The 19,709-nt window shown below is 37.7% G+C and overlaps 1 protein-coding gene across 1 annotated transcript in view; it reads left to right on the top strand.

Moving 5' to 3' along the window:
* The window catches only part of FMN2 (formin 2), a 163,709-nt gene that overhangs the window by 41,464 nt on the left and 102,536 nt on the right, over positions 1–19,709 (top strand). Inside the window, exons 5-7 of the mRNA XM_055811133.1 lie at positions 12,902–13,724; positions 13,834–14,644; positions 15,698–15,842. Of these exons, the coding sequence (XP_055667108.1) occupies positions 12,902–13,724; positions 13,834–14,644; positions 15,698–15,842 (1,779 nt within the window). The remainder of the gene's footprint in view (positions 1–12,901; positions 13,725–13,833; positions 14,645–15,697; positions 15,843–19,709) is intronic.

The following is a 19,709-nucleotide window of genomic DNA, read 5'->3' as shown; positions in this document are numbered from 1 at the left end:
GTAATGTATTCTTCTTCATGCCATAGGTAATGGCTGGTCTCCCTCATACTGTCTCAGGAGATGAGCTTTTGCCAGACTATTCCAGTTTCCAGCAGTTTGGTTATGAGATAGTTTACACTGAATATTTAAACTATATTTACAGTGGAACAGCTTGACATCAAAAAATTCTTATACCTGTAATGTTTCTGGCTCATTTGTTCACTTTGGTTTGGTTCACCCCATTTAAACTAACAAATAAACCCTCAACCAAAATTATACAACTTCTTGGAACACCATGTACTTTAACTGGTAGCAACAACCAGATAAAATTTTGGCAGTTCTCAGGCACTGAAGACAGATTTCTACTGCTTTATCTATTGGTGCACTTTCCAACAGTATTATAGGGAAACAATGCCAGCCTTAAAATCTTAAATCACAGGACACATTTTCCCACGTTGAATATACTTTCCTTTGAAAAATACTGTAAGCGTATGAAAACATTGGTGTGTCTCTTTAGAGTATTGCTAACTAGCAGGGACCTTTTTCCTTACTCTAGTCTTTAACTACAAATTGTTATAACTCCCTAGGGTAATAACTTAGTGATACTTGAAATGTTCCAATTTTGACACTTAGTAATACAAGAAAAAAGGTTGTGAAATCTCTTAAGAAAAATACATGATCAGTCTATTTAGAAAATATCAAATATTGGGGGGGGTGGGATTTACTTTTCATTATTATAAAATGTCACAGCTAGATTTTGTCTCAGAAATATGCATGCTGCTCAAAACTCTCTCTTAAATGAAATGTCATAAAGAAGATTCTTTACAGGTGAAGGTAAGATAAGGAAGGTAAATGTAAGATTTGTCTGAAATGATGACATTATTCTACTACACATACAAAAAGAAAAAATACAAATGGGAAGTTTCTAAAAGCCGCTTTATTTTGGTATTACATAGCTTTCATCAGGGTAGAGACAAACTGTAGATGAGACTGTTTAACAGTTGTATTCAGCAGAAATTGGAGAAAAACTGGGAACTTACTTTATGAGCTCCCCAACCATTCTGTGGCTGTGACTCTTTCTACACTGATTCATTTTACGTTTTCTTTCTTGAGATATTAATTTAGAAGGATCCAGTGACCTGGGAATGTGTGTCACTCCTGTCCATTCGCAACTTGCCAGATTACTTTTTGTAAGGGGGAGGAGAAGGCTTCAGAAGGCAATGAACAGATCTTCTAAACCAGTTCTTTTCCTACAAAAGTATCATAGCTAAAGTCTTAGGTTTCAGCAGGGGCTGGGGAGGAAGGTACACATTTGGGTTAAAAAAACCCAACAAAAATGTTTGACGTATTCACAAGGATCTAGTATACTCAGTTGTCTCACTGAGGAAAGAAAGGAGCATGATAGAAGCAAACTTTTTTGGAATTTTTTGCTATGAATCCAATGATAGTGAAGGCTGTACCAGTTGTATTTCTCAAAGTAAATGCTATAGCTAACTGATGGTCTCTGTCCTCTGTCCTGACAAATAGAATTGGATATTTTGTTTTAAGGAGAACTGTATCAATGTCAACTTCCTGCAACATCATGCCAGCATAGTCCATTCTCAGAAAACAAAAAGCTAAAAAAAAAATCAGAGCTGTAAAACAGTTTTGTTCTTATCTTGCAAAAAATAGTCAGGTTTGCAATATGTCATGGTCAGGGACTTAGGTTCTAACTGTATGTCCAACGTGTAATGTTAGAATTGGGATATGGTAGCTTAAAGTGGGTGAATATCAGGAAGCATATGTAGGCAGGTAGTTTTTTCTTGTTAGCCTTGAGAACAAATTATGCTTTATCAAAAATGCACAGAAAGGAAACAAAGTCTGTGTGAAGCAAAAGATGATAGAACCCTGGCAGGAGGCTTTACTGCTGGGGTCAGAGGCACTGCTGAAGTGCCGAACACTTTGTTCAGGCAGTAAAGGGGAATCTAACCTTTGTTTGAACTTCACGCCAGGACATAACGATTGCAGATCGGGTATACTCTGTCTTTTATGCTCATGTTCATGAGATACAGTTTTTATGCAGAATTTTCAAATTGTAGTAATGGAGATCTGGTTTTGAGTCTTAATATTAGAACTTACTTTTCAGTTTAAATGTGCTGCATTTTTCAGATTTCTTTTTGGTTTCTTTTTAGAAAGCCTAATAAGAACTAATAGATTTTTCATGTTCTAAAACTAGCTGATCAATGAATTATTTAAAAAAAAAAAATAATGAAGTGAGGCAGTCTGAGTTGAGGCCTCAATACAGTTTAAAGAGAGATTAGTTCTTCTCCCTATATGACTACTAGCTGAACTTTGTGATTCAAACACTGTCCTCGGATACTCTTGCTGAAACTCCTTCTAAGAAAGCATTTCTTAGGCTCTGAACGAAGGATGAGAACACAAGCTGAAAAATTAGAAATGAAGGAAGAAGTGGTTAATTAGAGCCTGGAAGACACCATAAAGAAGTCGGCCTACTCAGCCACTAGATGGCAGCTAAGTATTTTTGAATGGGCTGTGCAAGGCACTTACAAGTCATTTTCAGGAGGTCCTGCAGATACCCTACAGTGAGTGAGAATATTATTTTTTTTGTCTTTTATTTTATTTATTTTTAGTCAGAAAATGGTAGCTTTCTGGTGGTTAATAAGTTAGCCTGTAAAAAGGTATGCACACTTACTGTGTTTAATCTCACCAAGGTATAGTAATCACAGCGTCTCTTGGTCTCTCAAAGGTAATAAAGCCATGTCCTAAAAATACTAACAGTCATCTTGAAAGATCAAATGTTTAGAAACTTCTGTTCCATCACTGTTAAGTTTAGGTTTTTTTGGTTTGTTTGTTTGTTTTTTTGTTGTGGTTTGTTTTTTTTTTTTTAACCAGTGAAGGAAACACATTTTATCTGGTCTACAAGACTTCTGGATGAATGTCTTTGTAGTGATAATTTAAGTGGTTTACTCCTGAATTACCATCGTTTAAATGAAGAGGTCAGTTTTCTGTTGGATATGAAACTCATTTCTTCAGCCATAATCCTGGATCTTTTCCGTTTAGTTCTGATGAGGGAAAAATTTTTAAAAAGGGAGGATAAAAGTGCATTGAACATCATTTTAAGCAAGTAATTGACATACATAGAATATAAATCCCAGGCTCCATATTTAAATAAAAATAAATAAAGGAGTATAGTATGTCAAGCCTGTGGGGCAGAAAAATAAAAGCAGTTAATTCTCAGAACAAATGTTAGTATTCTGTATTATATCCAGACTTCACAATACTTGGATTGACTTCCATTGTTTTGCTTGAAGGCAGTGCTTGCTTCTTTAAAAGGAACAATACATTGGTATAATTTTCAGTGGACTGGCAATAGCACATTTTTTCACTCTTCCTCCCTGGCCATGGTGAGGCTAAAATTTGCTTTGTTCTGATTTGTATTCTTGTTCTTAATGTCAAGATGAAGTTTTACTTATATGTTCATTTCAATTTGAAAGGCTCTTTATTCTGTTTTTCCGGTTTGGTAAGTGACACGATAGCTCTGAAATAATATAAAAATCATAGAATAATTCATGGATGAATACACATTAGGAAGTTATGCTGTTTAATCCTTTCCCTACCACCATCCTCCTCCAAGCAAGTCTAGCTTAGATGTTTAGTTGATTTTCTCGGGACTCTTTGCTCATCTCTGAGGAGGGGTATGTGGCAGTGCTAATATGTGCTTCCTGCTTTGTCTAGTCAGTGGTAAAGTGCTAAGTCTCACTACATTTATGATGTGTTGTTTTGATAACAGCTTAAGGAGATGAAAATGTGTGCTCTAAAAGCACATATATTTCCTGTGTGTTCAAATACTGTGTACTTTAAGGCATTGATTACAATTCTTCAGAAACTGCTGGTCAAGTTCGAGTGATTCATCTAGTTTCACTTCTATACCACAGACTCCTATGAGAATATGACAGGGCATAATGTAAATGTTGTGTCTTGTAATCAGAATGGGCATTCCACATTTTCCATTTTGACTGCTCTTTATACTTAGACAAACCAGACAGACTTTTTTGTCATTTTAAATACAACTTCTTTGAAAACTAGCACCAACCTTAGGGTTCAGGCAACAATAATGTCTAAACAGTGTGCCTGCATATTCTAGTCAATGGAAGGTAAAGAGGTTTTATAAACATCCCCTTTCTTCTGTCATTGAGGGGAAAACAAGGAGAAAAGAGAGTAAAACTGGCAAACTCACTTATTTTAACCAAAATTACTTGGTGGTACTTAAAATCCTTGGATATAATGTGAGACATTTTCTCCTTCTTTCTCAAGAGATGAGAGTTCCCATTGTATGGGATAGGGTTTGGAGACGAAGAATTACCTCTTTTCTGTCTGCGTGAGTGTGATTCTGAGTACTATTATGTTTCTTCTCTTGCCTTTTAGAACAAACTTCTCGTAAAATTCTAGCAAAGCACTGTTACTTCTCTGTGGGAGCAGTGAATAGAAATGTGTGATAGGTATACACTTGTTCAAAATACAGTTTTAAGTTGTTTTCTATTTTTCTCCTTTACTCTTCGCTCTTTTTACTCATGAAAATAGGTACATTTAGGTAGTGTTCACTCTTATGCATTCCTGGTCAAAGTAAAATGTTTAGTAGAGCTGTACATATTAATTGTTAAAATACAATTTATTTTCTTTAATTAATTTTAAAAAATGAAAATCCTATTTCAGATGAAAATCCTGAAAGTCCTCTTCTCACAAATTTTGGTTTTAATTGAAAGTTGAAAGTTTGGTTAGTTACGTATGAAATTCCTCTTACCTTTTGGAGAGAAGTGAAAAGAAAGAGTTTTTTTTATATTCAGTGGTACGATACTGTTTTTGGATTACACAGAATATTTTAGGTAGTGTAGTATTTACCAACCTTCCAAAGTTTTCTTAAAAGAACTCCACAGAAATTGAAGAGAACAGATGAAGAAATCTTATTAAGTACAAGAAAGCAACAAGACAAAGTGTGTGTGTATAAGTTTGCATGCATGTATGTGCATATGTGTACATACACACACAGATGCATGTTCCATAAAATGTGTCTCCAAAAAATATCTGGTCATTGAAAGAAAATTATTTCTTGTGACGTTCCTAGCAGGACAGACTGATCTCATTTGCCAAGTTGGCTTAACTATCTGAGACACGTCATCCACTCAAAAGTGAGCCATGTTCTCAGCATTAGGATAACCTGTTTCTCTCAGCATTAAAGATCAAGTGTTACCTTACAGTGGTGTCGATCCTGAGAATATCCACAGGACCCTATGCACAGAATAGAGATATGAAATGCTTTTCTTAGTAAAAATGAATATTTCTAGAATTTAGAAATATTTAAAATTATTTAAAAAAAAATTGAAAGAAAAACCGACCGTAACCATGGTATATTGCTATATCTAAATGACAGCTTTACTTTTAAGTTGGGAAGAATTTCTACTCTTTGGATACAAAACAGACTAACTGGTATAACTTCTACCTATAGTCAGATCAAAAGATAGTTATCATTAGGCTGTGCATTTTAGGTTGGTATAAGTTAAAACAGTAAGATCAATTTTTTTCTTTTCTGTACTTTTAATACATATTTTTCTTTTTATTTGTTCTTTAAATAATAAGTTCAAAACGATTGATTAAAATTGGCTTTATATTCTTGAACGTTTAATTACTTTCTTTGTTTTCAATATTCTACTTTTCCTGAAGAGAAAAAATATGTTTTTCTAATGTCCTTGATACTAAAATGTTTTAACTTAGCTTCTTAAAATAAAAGCTCATACTTGATGATTTGTTTGTGATTGATTTTATTTAATGCTTTTTCACCCAAAATGGCACAGCTTTGCTTTTTAATATAGCCTTCACACTTTCAAAGAGTTAGGGAAGCTGACTGACCTCCAGCCTCCTGCCTTCAGCATATTTGTGGATACAGTTGTGAAGGGTCTGATTCCTTTCCCCAAACTTTTTCTGTCATGAGGAGCGGGCTCGTATTTCAGGGTAGTGAAGACTATTCATCCCTTTCTACAAAGATTTATTCTTACTGCGGATATTTTTTGCTGCTTATTCCCTGCTGGAAGCCTGAAACAAAAGCAACATGTGAACCTCCCATTTTGCGGTCTGGCTGAACTCTTGGATAAAAAGGGCAAATGTGTAGAAATATCATACTCGGGACAATTGCTTATCAGAATGTGGCAAAGTTCACCTGGAAAATCATAGCTTTCTTGATTCCTTGTACTGGACGTTAAAGGTGTTCTTAATCATTCAAATTTAGATTATTAATGTTCACATTTTGGGCAATAGTTTGGCAACTGTTATTTCTAGCATGAAAACTAGTACAGTTTCTCCCTGTAAGGGACACACAACTAATGATAGGTGAGGTAGTTTACACAGTGACTACTTCCCAGGCTGCCAGTCAATCTCCAGTTGAACTGAAAATCACAAAAATGTCTGGTGTGAAACAGTTCAACTCCTTTCTCTAGTATGGCGGTGTACTAATGTTCAAGGTATGCCAGGTTGTATTTTGTGTTTTAACAGACTGACATGGATGGTTGCCTTGGCCTGGGTTCACAGGAAAATCACCCAGACCTTTTCGAGTCATAATACTTTAGGACAAACGCAAGCAATAGAAGAAAGGAAGTGATTCATCACATGACAGTCATTTCAATAAAGTCTAAATATTGAGCAGAAAATAAATCCAAAACAGTTTCTATCCCAACTTTTAAGGAAATCTGTGACTCTTAAGGTACCTATTGGATTACTGGTGTAGGGGCCTAGGTTTTAGTTATCTCTTCATCTGCTGAAAGACCCAAGTGGAGCTAATTCTACTCCAGCAGTCTCTATGTGATCGACAGTAGAACACCTAAAAAGACAGCAGAAATAGGCAAAAGGTTATATGAAAATTAACAAAGTTCAAGGTTGTGGGTTTTTTTTTTTTTGTTTTGTTTGTGGGTTTGGGTTTTTTTATTTCCCAGTTTTTTTATGCTCAGACTCATTTACATACTTGTTTTACACTGGCTGAGTGACAGAACAGTTAAACCTGTTTCTGGGCTAAATGAAGCTATGTGGAGGGGTAAGCCTTATTTGAAATATTTCTTGTTTACTGCTGTATAGTTTCATGCTTTTCTAATAATGATATTTCATGTATGCTAGGAAAGAAACCCTCAAGATTTGAGGCCAGGGGTGTTGGATTTTAGTTGATTTCTTTGGTACTTTTAAAGTAAAGCAGGCCTAAAACTTTCTGGGCAATCAGACTGAAAAAGGCTATTTGTGCAGGCTAAAAGTAATATTATGTAAGACGACGGTAATTATACTTGACTGCTGCGTAGCTCCTAGGGTGGTCAGTGGTTCTGTGAGATTTTATTTTATCTTGTCTAGTCTGTAGTCTACAAAAATTATTTTGGAATTCCTATTGTAGCAGAACTTGGGGGTAACCTAAGGTTATATTTCAGCTTAGTTACGACTCTTACAGCTTACAGTGAGAATACTCTTTCTGTCTTTGATGTATCTCAAGTTGGGTTTTGATTCTTCTGTTTTTTACTATTTACTGAGAACTGTAAAAACTGGGATCTTATCCTTTAAAATGCACTTGGCCCAGGGATAAGGAATTCAAACTCTTAGAAAGAGAAGCTTCAAGAAACAGAATCTGAAAAACTGTTTTATTGTGATTTCCAGCTTGTACAAGTTGGTATTGATAATGCATGCATCTTTCTTCAAAGGTCTGTGCTCCCTGCTGATCCTATCTTTGCTAATTTGAACTGCAACAATTGCCTATTTCTGCATGTAATGCTTTGTGGTTTTGTTTGTTTGTATTTTGGTTTTGGTTGTTTTTTTTTTTGTTACCCATGATAGGTTATGAGAAAACCTCTTTGTTGATTAGGCATGTCCTAGCCCTTTTAGTTTAAGAATAGTCCCAATGCCAGCACAGTGCTGGTGTAATCCATGTGTTGCAATGCATCACCGAGTGGGAGGTTAGCTCACGTTCACCAGACAGTTTATCACTTTTGACAGCGCAGTGCACTACACCATTTCTATCTCAGGGCCTGTTTGTTCAATGCTATCTTGGGGAGCTGTGCATCGTGTTTCCTTGTGGTTGTAGGAAGAAACGTGGACTATTGTGAACATGTATATCCTTTGTCCCCATGTGTGCACCTTAGTATACTAAAAGGTTCACAAAAAAATTTAATCTCCTCCTTTGAGGAAGAAATTAGTATCTAATACTAATTCTTCTTCAGCAGCTGTCCCTGATGCTATGGGCAAGTTTGCCAGCTTTTGACTCAACTTCTACTGGTGTCAAACTAAGATGCTGCAATGGGCTTTGAGGATTAAGTGAAATGTGAAAATTCATTAGACAGATGCTATTTTGTTTGAATGTAAATCAAGTGTCCATTGGTACTTCTCATTTGACAATTGCTGTAGCACTAAAAATGCCTGTTAGAATGTTCTGTCTACTTTTCTTAACATTGCCCTGCAGTTGCAAGAAGTAGCTTTGAAAATGAGACAGCTTTAAGGAGAGAAACATGAATAGAGATCACATTTCTCTGACTGAATTAAATTCTTACTGTGGCGCTACTTTTTGCCATTCGGTGAGTGTGTGTGTGTTTAAATTTTTCACTTTGTTTAGGAAAGGGGTATTTATTAACAGAGCAGTTGGAAAGAGCATCCTTCTGAGTAACTGGTACCACCAAGTTTTGACTCGCTGGAAGACCTGAAGGGGTCTTATTTTACCATCTTAATCCTCTTCACCTGTATGCTTCTATTCCCTGTGCATGCTTGCTGTCGTGTAGCAGCATAGACTGATTCATGAATTTTGATGTAAACTAAAAGGTAAAGGTTTTGGAAAAAAAAACAACCAAGAAGTATAATCCTATCATCTAAATATTAATTCCATCCAAAGAGGAAATTTCATTACACTAAGTGACAAATTACTGAAAATTATCAAACTGCTGATGCAACTTGTGGTCTTGTAATAGTATAAGTTAGTAACTTCTAAAACTAAACAATATGTCATTATTTTTCAAATAGTCCAGAATTACTTTTAAGAGCTGCCATTCTAGTTTCAGAAGAAAAAGACACATTTTGGCTGTTCATAAAGTGTATCAGTGAATGCAAGTTGAAATCATTGGACATAGAGAAATATACGATATAGACGTAGAGACACACATAGAGATGAGGGCTAATTTTCACTTGTGTGTGGTTTTTTTCTGCCTGGAAATTTAGTTATAGAAGGATCTGTATGTTTCATTCACTCATCTGAGAAGCTAGGATGTCAGACTCCGTAGTGAAGGCAGCTGCAGTCTGAGCTTTTACATGCTTAAAGATCCTGGGCATGTTCTATCTATACAGATCAGCTTTGTGCTGGACATCTGATGTGCACATGTGGAAAACATGACAAGATTGGAATGAACTGGATGTAATGTACAGGCTTTTGGTACACATGCAGGTCCAAGTGCACAACCTATACCCAGTAAAGCCAGTATTCCCTGATCAGGTGGCTACTGTACACACACAAGCCTATCGGTGCAACACAAGCACAGTCAGGCCAGCAGTCCCAGGCTGAGCATCCAACTAATTGCGCATGGAACATGTACAACCTGTTTGAGAAACACTCAAGTCACCTGGATAAAGCAAGGCTGAAGCTTCCACCTTTCTTTCTTTCTTTACAGAAAGAAGACTGTTCCACAGTACCTGGGTCCTGGGTAAGAACTCTAGGCAAGACAGAGTTCCCTCATATCTCTTTTAAACCCTGTAGGTTTCTGCTGTGGAATTGTCCTCTGGATTAGAAATGAAACTTCTTTTCATTATATGTGGGTTTTTTACCTGGGTCTTCTGGTTCTTGTCAACAGCTTTAGAGCATCTTTTACGTGTATGAAAAAATAAGTCTTCCTTTGCTTATTCTTCTGAGAAAACTGCCCAATTTTCATTTCTGATTGGTCATATATATTTTAGATTTCCTTCCTTGTTGAGGATAGTAGAAACATACTGTGGCTCATGTTTGGTTGATGCAGTCCTTTCTGATCTAGAGGAAAACTTTAAACTTCTTGTTAGGGGAAAGGCAGAAATCTAATTAAACTAGCTTGAGGGCATCATAAAAGTCAAAACTAAAAATACCTCTATTTATCGAAAATAATTACTGAAACATGTAAATATTTGAGGGCTTTGTTTTGGCATGTTGATTGTTTTGGTTTTTTTTTAACCAAGTAAATTTAAAGTATGTAATTTCCACTGGATAAATACCTCTTCATTCACACCAAGTCTTGTTTGTTCGTAATATGCTGTTTCTGTGAAAACCTGGATATGTTGTTGATTGATTGTCAAGGACAGCAAAAAAAAAAAAAATGTTTCTTAGGGCATGGGGTAAAAATTCCCTTTAATTCATCAATACGTTTTTGTTTCTTGTCTGAATTGCTCAATCATCTCACTTGATTGCCCATTTTTTTAAAACTCTAAAAAATACTTCTTTTGAAAGAAATGTTATGGTCTGCAGGGTAAATGCTCTTGTAAAACAGTGAATTCTATTTTTTTTTTTCCCCTGTGTTTGTACTTCAGGTAGAATTTCAGGATTCGAGGATTGCATCTTTTTCGTGGGAAAAGTTTAATCCAATCTCCTGAGTAAATGAGTTTTTTAAAACAATGAACTGTTCTGAGATCAGCCATCATTAAGGCAAATCTCTTCAGAACCATTTAATATTGTGTCTAATCCTGTTGACTTCAGTTTGTCAATGAATTTTCCAAATCAGATAGAATGGGGAAGCTGTATCTGTCATAAAACCCTTAGTGGAGTGTTCTTACAGTGTAAAATGGGAGCTTAGGAGAGTTACAGTCTGGGGAAACTGGATTTGTTCTCAAATAACTGGAAACTGGTGTGTGGCCTTTATTAATCCTCAGAACACATTTCCTTTGATAATGTTGCCTTTTGAAGAATTGACAGGCCTTATTGTATTTGCAGGTGACTGGTAGGGGGATAAGGGCAGAGGAAATAAAGAATTGTCTCCTTCTTCTTTATAATGAAGTTCTTCAGCAAAACTGTTGCTAGTACAAAGTATTGGGTTATTAAAGGAAATAGTATATTGAAGCACCATGAGTAGTTTAATGGAAATGTCCTTTTCCTCCTTTTTTCCTTGTTATAATACTGTTAATATATACAGAATACTGTCTGCTATGTTCATTCCTTCTTTATTCACTGAAGAACTTTTTCGTTGTTCCTTTCTCTGTTTCACATTTGTTTTTAAATTTGGTAAGGAGACCTAGTTTTATCCATAACTTCTGGTTCAAACCACTATTCTAGAAATTTCAAACAGTGTAGAGGATTGTAAGTTTTTTATAAAGGTGCTTCAAAATCAAGCTATTTGGTTTAAATGTAATAGTTACTGTTTTATTTCTGGGATTGCTTTGGGACAGCTGGGAAACTCTAAGATAAACACAAACCTGAAATTTTATGTTTGAAAATCGATTCTGTGCAGAAACAATTTTTTATGTATTAATGAACATATATTCTATTAGTAGTCCCCAGCTGGAAGTTACAACTTCATTTTCCAGAAAGAAAAATGACTTTTAAATGTTTCATGTGTCAAAGGATGAGATTTAAAACATCACCTTCCTGAAACAAATCAAGGCAATTAGTATATCAGGTATTGTATGTTTATTTGTAGGCTTCTTTACAAGACCTATAAAATCTGAATGTTTGAAAGATTTCCTATGAAGTAAGCCTACAGCCTCATCCATGAAACTTATGATCTTATAAAAGGGAACAAAAAGGCACTAAATAACTGTTTTGCTGTAAGCACTTGAGAAACCTGTTGGATGACAAACTTAATTTTAATTAAATGCTTGAAGTGCTGACCAATACTCCAAATTTAAAGAGGAAAAAAAAGAGTACTAAAAATAAATGCATGAAGCTAGAAAGTAATAAGTTCTTTATTAAAATATTTTGTGTTGTCAAGTCATGTCTGTTCTATCTCTGTTTAACTTTCCTGAATAAGCACAAATGGCTATTTCTGGACTAGGTTGCTTCTTTTAGTACTTTTTGATAAAAGCACACATCCATTAAATTTAGTACAGTTTGTTACTGGCATTTATTTTAAAATGTAGGAATTACTGTGCCATTTAAAGTTAACGATTCTTCTACTCAGTCTACAGCAGGATCAGATGCTTCAGAGAAAGATCTAAATAATGTGGAAACTGTCAAATGCGGAGTAACCATCCCAGACAGGAAGCTTTTTGAATGTTACTCACAGTCTGTCCCTTGGCAGAGGAGCTACAAATTCTGGGTGGGAGGAACATTCTCCCTTAGTTTTGTCGTCTTTTCCTTCCCGAGCATGCTGGATGGAGAAAGGCATAATTACTCTGTTTGGAGATTAACTGTTTTCGCGAAATTAACATTTGTTATATTCCACATTCCTAATCCGTATTGTATCATTAAGGTGTATATTGAAACCCAGCTGTCAGTAGTATGTTGAGTCTGTTTGAAGATGTTTCAAATCCCTTTGAAGAAACGCTAAATATATTTTCAGTTAACAGAAATAATGCAGTGCCCTTCCCACCGCCATGCCTGCATATCCATGTGTACACAAACGCTTGCAGTACTTGTGTTCAGTGGTTGGTTGTTTCCTTGGTCCAGATCTGTGGAGGGAGGGAGGAGCTGCTGCTGCTATTTGGTTTTGTCACATATAATCGCAGTCTAAAACATACTCGTACTGATGAAGGTAGTTTCATACTGAAGCAAGTTATTTTCCTAAGCTATGTTCTTCCACTGTAAGATGCAGCTAGCTAAACTGATACCTCTCTTTTTAACAGCTTGTCATAACTGGCTTATTTCTCAACCTCTGGAATACCAATACTCTTGATCTAAATTCAAAATTTTTATATAGTGAAGAATGTTAACTGCTTCGTGCTTATTATTTATTTTCTTTCAAAGGATGATTTGAAGGTGAAATCTGAGGAGCGTGCCAGTGTCATCCAACAACTTGAACAAACTATTGAGGATCTGAGGACCAAAATTGCAGAACTAGAGAAGCAGTTCCCTGGTGCAGAGGTACAGACTGCTGGGAGGGAGCAGGAAAATAAGCACACGCACACAGTCTGCAGGGAACTCAGCAGTGTGACTCTTCAAACGAATGAAGAAGAGACAGCACCCAGGACTGTGTCACAAGCAAGATCTGTACAAACATCACCAACGGAGGATTATTTAACACACACAATGCCTTCAGCCAATGCACTGCCACAGCCACCCCCACCACCGCATTTAGAAGGGGGCAAAAGTGAAGGGCCAACTCAGAAATTGCCAGCTCTAGAACTACAGCCCACGTTTTGTTCTGAAATATCCTTAATTCTGTCACCGAAGCTAATCTCAGTGCCACTGGATGCAAGCCAATCAGTGCAGAGTACGCAGCAGTCACCTCTTCCAGGACCCAAAGTTAATTTGTCCCTTGCATTTGAAGGAGAGACTGAAATGCCAGTTTCCCACCAGCCTCTAAGTACTGTAGATGTGACTTCTAGTGAACATCCCCCTTCTTTGCCCCCGGAGCCCACATGTAGCATTCCCCCATCACTGCCAGCCACTGAACCAGCTGCTCCCCTGTCTGGAGCACAGGGCCCTTCCCTTGCCACTCCCATGGCCATGGCAGGAGTAGCACCTCCACCACCCCCGCCTGGCTCAGGACTCCCTCCTTCTGCTGGCTCAGCAGTGCCACACCTGGACCACTCCTTGCCAGGCATCATGATGCCACCACCACCCCCCTGCTCCACCTCTGCCAAGTGGGGAGACACCGATGTTGCCTCCAGCCCCTCCTCTCCTATGTGCTGGAGCCCCACTGCCACCTCTACCACCACCTTTGCCTGAAGCAGGAGTCCCACCCCTTCTGCCCAGTTGGGGCATCCCACCTCCCCCTCCACCACCACCACCTTTACCTGGGGCCAGTGTCCCTCCCCCACCTCCTCCTTTGCCTGGCCTGGGAATGCCACCCCCATCTCCAGCACCACCTCTGCCTGGAGCAGGACTGCAACCACCTCAACCGCTTCTGCCAGGAGGGGGTATCGTGCCCCCCCCTCCACCACCTTTGCCTGGTGCAGGTGTCCCCCCTCCCCCTCCCCCTCCCCCACCTCCCCCTCCACTGCCTTTGCCTGGTGCAGGTGTCCCCCCTCCACCTCCCCTTCCACCGCCTTTGCCTGGTGCAGGTGTCCCCCCTCCACCTCCTCCACCACCCTTGCCTGGTGCAGGTGTCCCCCCTCCACCTCCTCCACCACCCTTGCCTGGTGCAGGTGTCCCCCCTCCACCTCCTCCACCACCCTTGCCTGGTGCAGGTGTCCCCCCTCCACCTCCTCCACCACCCTTGCCTGGTGCAGGTGTCCTCCCTCCACCTCCTCCACCACCTTTGCCTGGTGCAGGTGTCCCTCCACCACCTCCTCCTTTGCCTGGGTTGGGGATGCCAACTCCAGCCCCACCACCTTTGCCTGGAGAAGCACCACCCCTTCCAGCACCAGCCCAAGGCAGCACCTACCCAGCAGTCCCACAGGGCTGTGGGTTTCTTCCTCCTCCCTTACCATCTGGTTTATTTGCAATGGGGATGAATCAGGAGAAGGGGAGCAGGAAACATGTGATAGAGCCTTCTCGGCCAATGAAGCCTCTTTACTGGACAAGAATTCAGCTCCACAGTAAAAGGTAAGTTGTAGAGTTGTGTAGATAGTGGTGCTTTCACTTTACAACTGTCTTGATAGTGTTGTAAGTTACGAGCAAAAGTATTTACTACTAGGCAGGTCTTTCAGAGAACCTCAGTGCAAGCAGGATTTTATTTGTAGCTGGATATCTAAATGGGATGCCCATTTTCTTTAAAGCGCACAAATTCTGAGTAATGCTATTTGCACATGACAGCATATGACAGGGTAGTGTTTGCAGCTGGCTTTTGGGGTTACAGACCAGAGCCGATACGACTATATGCTAACAAGTGTTCTGTGAGATGGTTTTTAAAATGTTGTATTTGTGCTTCCCCTCAACTTTCAAGATAGCATTGGTCTCTCTCTGGAGCAGCTTGTGAGTTTTAGTAGTGTCTTCCCTCTAGATAGATGTATGCTGAATGCATTTTATCCTCTTTCCTTTCTCTAGTGACCTAGAAATCCTTTTATTTCACCTTATACACTCAGCAGGCAGATTCAAACTGCAGTTTATTTGCATGGTAGCATAAAGCTATTCTGGTAGCCCTTCCTTTGATATGACTTTGATACACTTGTGTTTGGTTGTTTATGGTTTTTGTTTGTTTGTGAATTATCATTCTTGGTCCTTACAAGAAGTTTCCTTATTAATCTTTTCTTTATGTCTCTGAGTACTGATTGTAAAACTCTTCTACTGTTATTTAATGATGAATTTCTTCTTTCTTTTCAAGTGCTTGCCACTGTCACACAGGTGGTCTGCTGATAACTGTCTATTTCTACTTCTCTTTCTGTCCATGTCTGTATGTTTTATAACCTGTATACAGCCTGTTTATATTCCTGTGTATGTAAAGTGGGTAAATATAAATTAGCCTGACAATTCTCGTGCATGAACAAAGAAGCAAACAAAGAAGTATGGGGGATAATCAACAGTATACCTTACCAAAATGCTGCTAGTAGAAGTTAGGCAACAACTTTTGAATCGCTACTATTTTATTTTCTACATTCCTCCATTTATGACCTTATTTAGTTTGACGTTGCCCTACATAGGTCTTTTGCTTAACTTTAGAGATTCTAGTGCTTCACTTGTGTGGGAAAAAATTGAAGAGCCTTCCATAGATTATCATGAGTTTGAAGAACTGTTTTCTAAAACAGCTGTTAAAGAGAGGAAGAAACCCATTTCGGACACCATTACAAAAACAAAGACTAAACAAGTGAGTACCCATTTAATTTCAGATCTTTTCTAGGCTGGTTTTTACATAAAAGGCAGATTTTTGCATGCAGCGGAAATAAATTTTGCCTGGTGTGAAATTGTTACCATATATATATACACATATATGTTCTATGTAGAAATATAATGAAAAAACAGAATGTAGGATGGGGTTCAAAACTGTGCGTGTTAAAGACTAAAGATCTCCTTTTTATAAATTATTCTTCAAGTATTTCCTTAAAAATATATTAACTTTATCCACTTCAAAATTAACAAAAATAAACCTAAAATAATTAGGTGCTTATATGATGCTTTGAAATTGACTGCACATGTGCAATTAGTAGAATATAAATTATTCTGATTAATTTTATAAGTTAAATAATGAGTTTTATATGAATTACCATGATTTCAGAGACAAATTATGTTTAATGATATAAGTACTAATGTTATACCAATCATAACAGTTCTAAGTTTGTGTTGTGTAGAATATGAAGTTTACGCATACAATAAATGACAAGCACAGTTGGGAAAATTCAACATTAATCAGTCTGGTTTCTTAAAATGGAACTGTACAATAAAATAAAAATAAGAAGCATATTTTAAATATAGAAATTTAAGCCCTTGGTAAAAGAGTAGAATCTGAATGTTTAAATTACTAGAGAGCTGTAATCTTGGTATCTGTGTGAAAATTGAATTGTGGAGGTATTATAACTAATTTGCAATAAGACTTTCAGGCTATGGAGGAGAATGTTATGTAGAATGCTTAACAGCAGTTACAATTCTTGTTTTATCTCATCTTTACATTCTGGTACTTAATTCAAGACTAGGCTATTCTTTCCATCATCGTTTAACATACAGGGTAAAGCTGTACAAGATCTTTTTTCCACATTGTATATACAGTAGGGCTCTTAAAAATCTCCATGCTATAGATCTTACGTTTGAATAGGACCTCTCCACCTTGTAGTTTGGGAGAACTTGCCCCCACACTTTGGTCAGGAATACAAATGTGCAGGTGCTCTTTACTGTGCTGGTGACCTGCTGCAGGCAACAGAATTGGTAGTGAAGTTATGACAATTATCCCAAGGTGCTGGATAAAAGCTTTATCTGGACAGAAGGGAAGGATAGTGCAGCCACGCTGTGTGGCTGTTCCCCATGTACCTGCGTGCTGCACTAGGCTGTATGTGGGATGGGAGGAAAAGTGATGGTGCTGCTCCTGCCACGCTGTCCTGCAATAAATACCCAAAGCGCAAGATCTCTGATTTTCTTCCCTGATTCCAGAAAAAGCCCCTTTTAATGGGTATTCTTAGCTAAAGTAGTCTGGTAGCTCTTTAAGGGGGGGGGGGGGGGGGAAGGAAAGAGTGCAAGTGTATACCTAGTGCTTTGCCTACGAACTATCAGTCCCTTCACATTTCATGAGGTTTGAGGATACAAATCTCTAAATAGCAAAAATGGCAACTGTTTAATTCTGTAACATAAACAGTGGTTAAAGAGAGACAGTGATTAGGAATAAACATTGCATGTGGATTTTAATGTTGAGTATTTATTTTTCTTGCAATGTCAAAAATCTAGATATGTTCTCAATAAATAAAGAAAATGTAGATAAAATTAAATGGAAATGACTAATTGTTCTTAGCTACTTTGAAAAGAGCAAGTTGTTTATGACACACATTTCGACACAGAAGTTTAAGGCAGTCTGAGTAGGTGCCGTCATCTAGAATGAGCATTCCTGTGGGCGACCTAAATTGACAGAAGAGAATCCCCTGTGTGTTTCTTTTCCTTTGGTGATCAAACAAATGTATTGCTTTCCAAAAGAGAGAGAAATTGCCTAATGGATTTGTTGAACTGTAGTATCTGGGGGAACAAGATCAACAATTGAAATTGCCTAAAGTCTGATTTGTTGAACTGTAGTATCTGGGGGAACAAGATCAACCAAACAGATAATTACGGGCTTTCATTAGACTGCAATTAGAGCTATCATTTATTGCAGATGTCAAAGTTAAATGTTCATGTTTGCAAATCCAGTTTAGGTTTTTCTTAGTATTGACACGAGACAACTGAAGTAGAACAGCTTTGCAAATATATTCTACGTATGCCCTCTCAGTGGTTTGGAATGCAGGCCTTCATTTTTGAAATTCTCTTTATTTGTACCGCAGTAAACACTTCGATAATGAAGTCCATCCATGTTTAGCAGAAGAAACAGTTATTTGGGGAAAGCATGGCTGTAATTCCACAAGTATGTTTTTATAGGAAACACCAAGTGCTGTTTAAGTGGTTACTGACTTACATGGCTTCTATGATAGTTACGGGTGTTGTAAAGATCTTACAAATGGTGTTTCTGTAGTGATTTTTACAGGGATGTGTTATGCAAAGCAGATGTGTTCTGTCACCTGTTGAGCTACGGAGAAGCATTGTACAGAACAGAACCAGGATCCACAAAGCTCACGCTGCTGCTTTCCAGAAACGCTCTAGTCTGGCAATTGGTTTTCCTCCTTGCATTGATGTGCGGGTGTGCTGAATGGATGTATTGCTTAGGTAGATTGGATGTAAAATACTAGCTACACTGGAAATAGTAGTCAGGAAAAAATGCACAGATACCTTTCAAATGCATAAAGTATTTGGTACGCTACATAAATATCTGATTTTAATAAAGAAATGTTTTTATTTTAAGCTGAAATAAAAATGCATTTACAGAGGAGGCCACGTGGCAGAGCGAGGGGCGGCGGGGGGGAAATACTAGCTAATCTGAAGAAAGATTTGATGGTTTGGGCATGTTTTAGTAGGTGAAAGTTTCATTATTTTGGAGTAGGCTGCTGTTCTGCAGACAGAGGTATTTATGCTGTATGTCGGAGCATGTTTGCATATGTTTGCTTGTGTATGTATATACATATGCATGATATACTTATTTCTATAACAGTGACCCCTTTTAAAGTGGTAAACTATCTGTGCTGGTTTGGGTTTTTTGAGTTAACAACTGAGCTAATTTCACCTTACCTAAGTATTGGTTCCAATTGTTTTTTCCTTGGCATGATCATCTGCAAATAACCTAATACAATATAAATAAATAACATTATAAAAAAATCAATATTACACCTAGCACTGAATGAAGGCTGTATTAAAATCCATCCAAGAACTTTAAAGAAAGAGCAAAAATGAAGTGTTAATATTTATTTGTGATTTTATTCTTACTGTCTCTCATTTGGTGCTATGGGAAAAGCTGTGATTTATTTTGCTCTGTTAAAATGTATATGTCAAATTCTCAGCTGCTGTAAATGTGTGCAGGCTCACTCAATGCGAATGCCTACTAAATCTTCAAAGAAAGTCCTTTATGGGCTGTATTATAGGTGGGGCTGCCATTGCTACCTATTAACGTGGTCTGGCTTTCATTATAGGTCCCTGTTGCTATAACTTTGCCAAAATTTAGCTCTTTAGGCAGCAAGTTTTGATGGGTTGGGTTTCCCCCACACACACACACATTGGGTGTCTCCTTCATTTTGCCAGTGTTAAGAAGAAAACAAAGTCTGTTTTTTCTCATTTCCATGTAGTTTCATAGACTTGATATATGCAAAAAATGTATCAGATACATGTTTTGTTAGTTGTAGAAAGGATTTCTTAAATTTGCCACTCTACAGGCTATATCTCAGTTCCTTTTGCTCAAGAGACTTCAGGTATAATTCTGAAGATTTTTTCCTAACCTTGTACTGGCAGGTTGGAAAACAGGGGCCAAGAGGAGAGAGGAAAGGAAGATTAAGATGATTAACTGGGGAGGGAGTTGAAGAACTGAAGAGATCTGACAGGTGGAAATATAGAGTATAATAGGTTTGACTCTGTGTTACCTCTTACTCTGTTTAATTTCTCTCAGAAACTTGTTGTG

This window comes from Falco peregrinus, chromosome 7, assembly GCF_023634155.1.
Source record: "Falco peregrinus isolate bFalPer1 chromosome 7, bFalPer1.pri, whole genome shotgun sequence".
Taxonomy (NCBI): Eukaryota; Metazoa; Chordata; class Aves; order Falconiformes; family Falconidae; genus Falco; species Falco peregrinus.
This window is presented reverse-complemented; position numbering and strand designations above follow the sequence as displayed.